A 9,355-nucleotide genomic window follows, 5' to 3' on the forward strand; every position below is an offset into this window, starting at 1 on the left:
AAAAAGAAAACAAAAAGAAAGAAACAAAGAAAGAAAGAAATTATGAAGCCTATGAGAGAGTATGAAACAGAAAGAAAGAAAGAAAGAGACTGTAACAAACCAAAAGAAAGAAAGAAAGAAAGAAAGAATTATGAAGACTATGAGAAAGTATTAAACAGAAAGAAAGAAAGAAAGAAAAAAAATGATTATGAAGACTATGAGTATGAAACAAAAAGAAAGAAAGAAAGAAAGCACAACACTACATTCCTAATAAAATATTAGGAAACGATTGATATGAGAATGTTTGTAAGTAATCACACACCATTACTGTGTCAGAGTTATAAAAACATCTTCTCTTATGTTATTTCGATGAGGACTGTGATGTGCAAACACGACAACCCCATATGAAAATCACCATGACTCTAAAAGGACTCTTCACCTGCTCACACAGGTGTGTGTGTGTGTGTGTGTGTGTGTGTGTGTGTGTGTGTGTGTGTGTGTGTGTGTGTGTGCTGACAACGTCTTGAAAAGGTCAATCTGAGATTTAGCATCTCTGACCTTTGGAGAAACTCTCGCTTCCTCAGAACCAAAAGCCAAAGATAGTTCAGCCGTTACGCCATGCTTGAAAAGAAAAGAAGTAGGAAACAAGAAAAGAAAGAGAGGTATAAAAAAAAAAGACAGGAACGTTTTCATTATGGTGTGCACCTTTTCCGGAGCTTCTCCCTCGCACACCTGTATTTACACTCCTCAACAGCTGGGTTAAAGCTGCATGCTCAAAAGAATAATACCCACCCTAAAAAAAGGAGGGAAAAAAAAAAAAAAAAAGCTGGAGAGATCCCTCTTTTCCGGAGCCTGCCATTAGCCGGAGGAGGAGGAGAGGAACGTTTCCGGATTTTATAAACACGAGACCGGCAGAAAGCCTTGGCGCTTTAAAAGGAAAAAGTGCTTTATAAGGAAAGCGGCCACACGTAAACACTCACTAACCCAATTTATGACCAACGCCAAAGTTCACTTCCACATTTCTCTCTCTCACACACACATCTGTATAATAAAGCACTGCAGAAGCCAGAGATGAGCATCACACTGCTGGAGGCGCTGACAGTGTGTGTGCGTGTGGAGTGTGTGTACAGTGTGGGCCGAGTGTGTGTACAGGGTCATTTAGAGGGCAGTGTGTATTGATCCAGGGTTCAATTTCAGTGAATGTGTGGCATTTGAGCTGCCCGGAATGCTGAGTGCAAAGTAATTTTATCCAACACACACACACACACACACACACACACACACACAGCATTAACGTGAGGGAGAAGTATCTGTGCTCGGGACTGCTGACTGTACAGTAATGACAGGATGTAAAAGAAGTCACACACACACACACACACACACAGACACACACAGACACACACGGATGTCTTGGCCTTGTCACATCTCTCAAGAGACACATTAACGTGGAAAACAGTTTTGTTTGTGTTTGGTACATCTATCTCTTTTATCCATCTGGACAGGAAGTGATTTCATGACATGGGAATTGTTACCTAAAAGGGGAATAACACTGATATTACTTCAAAACGTGTTTATTATTGAGCGTGTATGCATAAGGGGAAAATTAAAGGAAAAAACAACCGGAAATATACACACTCTTGCACTGGCATCAATATGTGACAATACAAGGAGACAATATAGAGAAACACAGAGAGAGAGAGAGAGAGAGAGAGAGAGAGAGAGAGAGAGAAAGAGAGGCCCCGCCTCCTTCAGTGCTACTGAGAGGCGGAGGCACCACCTCCTCCTGATAGGAAAACAAGCAAAGCCTTTTTATCTGAGACTGACTGGCACATAGGCCACACTTCCTTCATTGAGACTGACAAGACATAAGCCACGCCTCCACTGCTTTGATAGGCACAAAGGCCACGCCCACTTCACCAAGCCTGATCGATACATTGGCCATGTCTCCCTCACTGAAATGGAGAGACACAGAGGCCATGCCTCCTTCACTAAAACAGATTCACTGGAAATCACAACCACAGAGACCACGCCTCCTTCACTGGAACCGACCAGCTCAAAGACCACGCCTCTTTCACTGGAACTGACAACCACAGAGACCACGCCTCCTTCACTGCAACTGATACCCCCAGTGAACACACCTCTTTCACTGGAACTGACCGGCTACACCTCTTTCACTACGCCTGATGTTACAGATGCCATGCCCCTTTTGAACCATGGAATCTAAACACACCAACAAAAAATATCTTTTGACATGAGGTGCCAAAACTTTTGCATACACTTATTTCATATTCTTGAGATAATTTTTTTTTTGTATTTACTGATTGATGACAGCTCCAAAATGCCTTCAGTGTACAATTCCCAAATACTTGATCATCAAAAGTGAGTGTGTGTGTGTGTGTGTGTGTGTGTGTGCGTGTGTGTGAGTGAGTGAGAGAGTGAGTGAGATTCTCTTGGGTGGTCTTGCTATGTGGTGGTTAGCGGTAGCCACTACACAGAAGTGGAGGAGAGGAATGAAGGATGTAACAGAGGAAGAAAGAGGAGGGATGTGACTTTTCTGTTTTTCCTCAAAACCCACACACAAAGACACACATGCGCGCACACACACACACACACACACACACACACTCAGAGAAAATATACATGTGCACACACATGTGCATAAACAAACAGAACATACTCCAAGGCATGTAAACATGCTCACACACACACACACACACACACACTGAGATGCATGTAAACACACACACACACACAAATGCGATGTGTAAAACTAACCAGCCTCCTTGCACACGGCGGCGAGGTCAGCTCCTACGTATCCATGCGCTGCATCAGCTAGTTCCTGCAGCTCCTCAGTGGTGATGTCGGTGGGGACGGAGCTCAGCTGCTTGTGTAAGATATCCATACGCCCCTGTGCTGACGGCACACCCACCTCCAGCTCCTGATCAAAGCGACCCGGGCGCCGCAGAGCCGGGTCCAACGCGTCAGGCCTGTTAGTGGCTCCCAGAACCAGCAGAGAGCCACTGTGACTTTCCTACAGGCAGAGACAGATCTAAAATTACACATTATACAGTATAAACATACTATATACTATGTAGTAATCTAAAGCATCCTTTTACGTGGCTTGTAAATGAGAGGTTTCATTCAAACACTAAGTGTTCACTGTTTGAGGGAAATTACATTAAAAATGTTCAGAGAGCTGTTGTTTCCTTGACGTCATCCTTACAGGCGCTAAATAACTAGCTAGCTAGTTATCTAAGTTATGTAGGAAAAATTTGATTTGTGAATTAATACTGTTTCCTTATATTTAGCTTGTTTAATACATCATTTTGCTTAACATTTGATTTACAGAGTAAAAATGGCTAAATGCAAACTACTAGCTAGTACTAGCTACTCCTGCTACTACTAGCTACTACTGGCCTTACAGCTACCTAGCTAGCTAAGTTATATAGGAAATATTTAGCTTGTAAAGTAATATATTTTCCTTATATTTGTCTTATTTAAAATATCATTTTGCTTAATGCTTGATTTACAGAGTGATAATGGCTAAATACAAACTACTAGCTAGCTATTTAGCTGCTTACATTTTGCTAGTCAAATTACAGCACTTAACCAGCTAGCTTTTTGTAATGCCTTATTTTACAGACCTATTACCTAAATATTCACTCATTGTATTGCTAGCTAGTTTATTTAAGAGCAAACTAATACAAGCTAGCTAGCTTTAGTGAATAACTTCTGAATTTGGTTAAATAAAAAAATACTTTCTAATTCACTTTTCCTTGCAAGACGTCTGACAGTTGTGTGATACGACCTGACCTTTGTGTATGCAATAACGTAGAGCCAGCTCGTGAGGGAAACACAACTCTCTACACAAACCTGCTATGACCGACAAACCAACCGACTGGTTGGCTTACTGGCTGGCTGGTTGGCTAACTGACTGGCTGGCTGGTTTATTAAATGGTTAGCTAACTGACTGGCTGGCATGCTGACTGGTTGTTTAACAGACCAGTTTTGTAAATGGCTTGTTGGTTAACTGACTGGCAAACTAACTGACTGGTTGACCAACTGAATAGCTGGATAAGTGACTGACTGGCTGGCTAAATGACTGGTTGGTTAACTGACCAGCATACTAACTGAATGGCTGGCTAAATGACTAGCTGGGTAAGTGGCTGGCTAACTGATTGGTTGGTAAACTGCCTGGTTGTTTAACTGAATGGATGATTAACAGAGTGCCTGGCTAACAGACTGGTCGGTTAACTGGTTGACTAAGTGACTGGTTGGTTAACTGACTGGCTGACTAAGTGAATGGTTGGTTAACTGACTGGCTGACTAAGTGACTGGTTGGTTAACTGGATAGCTGGTTAAGTGAATGGTTGGTTAACTGACTAGCTGACTAAGTGACTGGTTAGTCAACTTACTGATTGACTAAGTGACTGGTTGGTTAACTGGATAGCTGGCTAAGTGACTGGTTGGTCAACTGACTGGTTGACTAAGTGAATGGTTTGTTAACTGGATAGCTGGCTAAGTGACTGGTTAGCTAACTGACTGGCTCATTGATTGATCAGTTGACTCACAGATCCAATGCCATCCATGAGTGTGAGCAATGAAGCGACCACTCTTTTCTCCACCTCGTTCTGCGCTCCCTCTCTCTTTGGACACAGCGCGTCCAGCTCATCGATAAAGATGATCGCCGGCTGCCTGATGAACACCACGCACGCGCACACACATACACACACAAACACACCACCAAACACAAATCATGGACTCAGCATGACAAAAGTCACATAAAATGATCATTCATTTATTTATACATACACACATATATACACACACACACCTTTGTGCAGCCTCAGCAAATATCTGTCGCAGTCGTGCCTCGGTTTCTCCATAAAACCTAAATAAAAAGAGAGAGCAAAACATAAGAATGACAAGGAATAAAAAGTGTAATCACATCACAGTTCTCGATTTTGACTGGTCAGGAATGAAACACTTCATGACATGAAAATAAATCATTTACAAACAAGATCACCACACTCTAAAAAAAAACCTCAATCATAATTGTGAACTGGTCAAAGTAGATTATACGTACTTGCTCATTATTTCAGGGCCATTGATAACAGTCATGTGCGCTCCAACCTCATTGGCTATCGCTCGGCCAATCATGGTCTTCCCTGTGCCGGGCGGGCCATACAGCAGCACGCCTCTGGGGGGCGGGATTCCTGAGAGACATCACATGATCTACTACAGCACTACTGTAACAAATACTTCTTTAAGAGCAGGTAGTGTTAACAAAAGAACTAAACAAATTAATACCAAAAAAAAAGAGCACCATGTTAAAATAGACTGTAAATTGAATTTAATAATAAATATAGAAGGAATATAAGATTAGTGTTCAGACTTTATAAAAAAAAATTCCAAAAAAAATAAAAATAAAAAAAAATTAAATGTCCAAAATGTGCAAATAAAAACAAAATTAAAAGAAAAAAAATGGCATAATTGTAAGAGAGGAGTATTAAAAATTAAATGAAATTAAATGAAATTTTTTTATAAATGTAATATTAAATTGATTCATTTCTCTAATACAAATTGCTCAGAAATTAAATGAAGGAAAATAAATAAGAAAAATGAATAAAGCATACAATTTATCTAGTAAAATGAATTTGCTTAAGTGTGTGTGCTAGATTTAATTTAAATTTGATAAAATATAATAAGGAGTCTGTGCACTATTACAAAATTTATTACAGTTTGTGCTTCTCACCGTAATTCTTGAAGATCTCGGGGTGTTTCAGCGGCAGCTCGATCATCTCCCTGATCACCTGCAGCTGAGCGCTCAACCCTCCGATCATACTGTACGTGACCTTTGACCTCTCCTGACCCTCGTCCTTACTGTCCTGAGTGTGTGCATGTGTGAAGCTGATTCTCGTGGAGCTGCAGATGGAGTAGAAGGTGTCGTTCCCGTTTCGACCAGCAGATGGCGTCTGGGTTTTTCGGTCTCCATGGGACTGTGCTTCTGGCCCCTGGTGCGCTGACCGATCGGGCGTTTCCGGGTTAGGAGGGAGAGCGCTGTCGGACAGGAAGTGGGCGCTCGGGCTGCAGGGCGTGGCGTTCAGTGTACACGGAGTGGTGGGAGCGAGAGGAGTGGAGGAGGAAGCTCGGTTTGGCGTGCTGCAGGAAGGGTTGAGACTCAGCTGACCCAGCTGCAGAGAGAGATCCAGAGGTGCAGCGCCCGACTCGGAAACAGGGCACGATGGAGCAGAAAGAGGGGGAGAAGGAGAAGAGAGGGCGACTCCGTCTACACCCTTCAGGGACGTCACACTGATCTCACACTTACGGCCAAAATAAGAGACGAAGAAGGAACTGCCAGGTAGCAGAATCCTACTATCTGAGAGAGAGAGAGAGAGAGAGAGAGAGAGAGAGACCAACAGACAGATGGAGAGAGAGAGAGATAGAGAGAGACACCAACAGACAAACAGAGAGAGAGAGAGAGAGAGAAGAGACAAACAGACACAAGATGTAGGAATAGACAGATAGACAGGAAACAAAAAGATAGAGACAAAGAACAACAGACAGAGAGAGAGAGAGAGAGACACCAACAGACAGAGAGAGAGAGAGAGAGAGAGAGAGAGACACCAACAGACAAACAGAGAGAGAGAGAGAAGAGACAAACAGACACAAGATGTAGGAATAGACAGGAAACAAAAAGATAGAGACAAAGAACAGACAGAGAGAGAGAGAGAGACACCAACAGACAGAGAGAGAGAGAGAGAGAGAGAGAGAGAGAGAGAGAGAGAGAGACCAACAGACAGACAGAGAGAGCACCATCAGACAGAGAGAGAGAGAAAAGAAACAGACACAAGATGTACAGACAGACAGGAGGCAAAAACAGACAGAGACCGATAGAGACAGACCGACAGACAGAGACAGACATGAGAGACAGACAGTCAGATACAGATAGATTAACAGAGAGATGGACAGACAGACAGATTGAGAGAAAGAGAGACCGACAGACCGAGCAACAGAGAGACAACGAGAGACACAGAAAGAGACAGATAGAGGCAGAGAAACAGACAGACAGACAGACAGAAAGGGAGAGAAACGGACAGACAGACATACAGATAGAGAGTGAGACAGAGTGACACTTTTTTTTTTTAAAAAAGTATAGTGGTGACGTCCTTCTGTCCATTTTTTATAGCTACTGTGTCAGGGAGGACATAAGTAAGTCTGAGACACTGAACAACTCAACAACTCAACTTGAGGATTTAGACACGAGTTTGCACGATGCTAAACTGGTAGCTGTAAGCCTCCACAACGTGTTAGCTACATTAGTATTGTAGCTCACTACATATAGCTTGGATATTGGTCAGAAATGGTTCTTTTATTTCAGGGTAAACCCTTCACTTCATCTTACCTAACGACTGCAGGAGGAAGCTGCTAAAATCTTCTGTGTCCAGAGACTCGTCCTCCTTCCTGCGAACACAGAGAAGGAGCTTTAGCACATGCACAGAGGCGGTCTGACCACAAGATGGTGCTACAAAAACAGAAAATCCTGAATAGCAGGGTTTCATCATTTAAAGCAGGTCTGCATCCTGTAAGAACTGGCTCAGGTGTGGAACTGGTGTGGAACGTAAAAACCTAGACTACTTCCATAAAAATGAAAGGCATATAAAAAAAAAAACGTCTCATACACGTGCTCGAATCTGCTCTCAGTGTTCACCTAAAAGAGTTGATTCAAAGAGTCATTTGTAAATGACACATCATTAGACGCTCCATCACTGTGGACAAGATTCCTTGCCAGATAGAAAAACTGGAGGGAAATTGTGAAAAACAATACACAGAAAGTAACACTTTTCACTTGGGACATGAGGAAAATGCGCCACATTGAAAAGGAAAAACCTACATTGCGTCGCTCCTATGTCACTTGATCTCTTCTTTAAGAATTGATTCTTTTTTAAGAACTGAAGGTCATTTCCCATTGCGCTGTATTTGACTTGCATCACTATGCTGCAGCAGTGCCACGCTGAAATGTAATCTCTGTCCAATCACAGCTTCGACTGTTATAAAACAACAGTGCAAAGTGTGTAGAAATGTAGCAAAGTGGCGTGTGTGTGTGTGTGTGTGTGTGTGTGTGTGTGTGTGTATACCTCAGGCTAAGCTGAAGCTCTTCTGCAGGAAGAACAGCTCCAGTGATGGGCTCCACTGTGATTGCATCTCCAGGTTTCACTCCCAGAATGCACTGCGTGTCAGGCATCAGACCTACTTTCCTCCCAGGAAACTGGGCTGCAGGCCACGCTATACACACCTACTCATACACACACACACACACACACACACCAGAGTGAGACGGAGACAGACAGAGAATGCAACAACAGAGGCACAGACACAGAAGGAATGAACATCATCGTAAGGAAAGAATATGCGTGTGTGCATGCATGCACGTGCGCGCACACACACACACAAACACACACACACACACACACCTCCTGGCGTCCTGTAGGGCTGGTGATGAGGATAGGTCGTCCAATACAGGCAGTCACACCCTTCATGGTGTTCAGACTCATTTGAGCAAAAATTGATCTGCATCGTTTCGGAGCCTTCTCCTCTGCTACACACACACACACACACACACACACACACACACACACACACACACACACACACACAGACTTTTTACTGATAGTGAGCTGAATCCTAACCTGATCTCTATTTTGGGACTAACAGCACTACTTTAGGTGTAGAAGCACCTTTCATACTGTATGCAGTGAATTTACTGAAAGTGAAGCGAAGTGAATCTTACAGGTCAGGTTTATTTAGCATTTTTGGAAGGAGTCTCCAGTGTCAGCACTTTTCCAACAGAGGAGTCTACAGTTGGGGTCATACGTTTATATACGCCTTGCAGAATCTGCAAAATGTTAATAATTTTTTAAAAAATAAAATAAGAGGGATCATAAAACTTGCATTGTGTTTTTATTTAGTCCTGCCTTGAATAAGCTATTTCACATAACAGATGTTTACATATAGTCCACAAGACTCGATAATAACTGAATTTACACAAATGAACCAGTTCAAAAGTTTACATACACTTGACTCTTAATGCTGTGTGTGTTACCTGGATGATCAACAACCGTTTTTACGTTTTGTGATAGTTGTTCATGAGTCCATTGTTTGTCCTGAGCAGTTAAACTTCCCACTGTTCTTCAGAAAAATCCTCTAGGTCCTGCAAATTTTTTGCTTTTCCAGCATCTTCTGCATATTTGACCCCTTTCCAATAGCGGCTATATGATTTTGATATCCATCTTTTCACACTGATGACAACTGAAGGTCTCATACACAACTATTACAAAAGGTGCAAACATTCACTGATGCTCAAGAAGGCAACACG

The 9,355-nt window shown here is 42.4% G+C and overlaps 1 protein-coding gene across 3 annotated transcripts in view; it reads right to left on the reverse strand.

Moving 5' to 3' along the window:
• Nucleotides 1–9,355, reverse strand: part of spata5 (spermatogenesis associated 5) — a 95,415-nt gene that overhangs the window by 84,479 nt on the left and 1,581 nt on the right. For 2 of the 3 annotated variants that reach the window (XM_034309908.2, XM_034309905.2), the window contains exons 2-9: nt 8,454–8,578; nt 8,118–8,275; nt 7,385–7,443; nt 5,735–6,358; nt 5,066–5,195; nt 4,814–4,870; nt 4,551–4,674; nt 2,755–3,010 (exon numbers count right to left, since the gene is read on the reverse strand). In XM_034309908.2, coding sequence (XP_034165799.2) covers nt 2,755–3,010; nt 4,551–4,674; nt 4,814–4,870; nt 5,066–5,195; nt 5,735–6,358; nt 7,385–7,443; nt 8,118–8,275; nt 8,454–8,578 — 1,533 coding nt within the window. The remainder of the gene's footprint in view (nt 1–2,754; nt 3,011–4,550; nt 4,675–4,813; nt 4,871–5,065; nt 5,196–5,734; nt 6,359–7,384; nt 7,444–8,117; nt 8,276–8,453; nt 8,579–9,355) is intronic. The other variant, XM_034309907.2, reaches the window with a different exon arrangement.

Source organism: Pangasianodon hypophthalmus, chromosome 13 (genome assembly GCF_027358585.1).
Source record: "Pangasianodon hypophthalmus isolate fPanHyp1 chromosome 13, fPanHyp1.pri, whole genome shotgun sequence".
Taxonomy (NCBI): Eukaryota; Metazoa; Chordata; class Actinopteri; order Siluriformes; family Pangasiidae; genus Pangasianodon; species Pangasianodon hypophthalmus.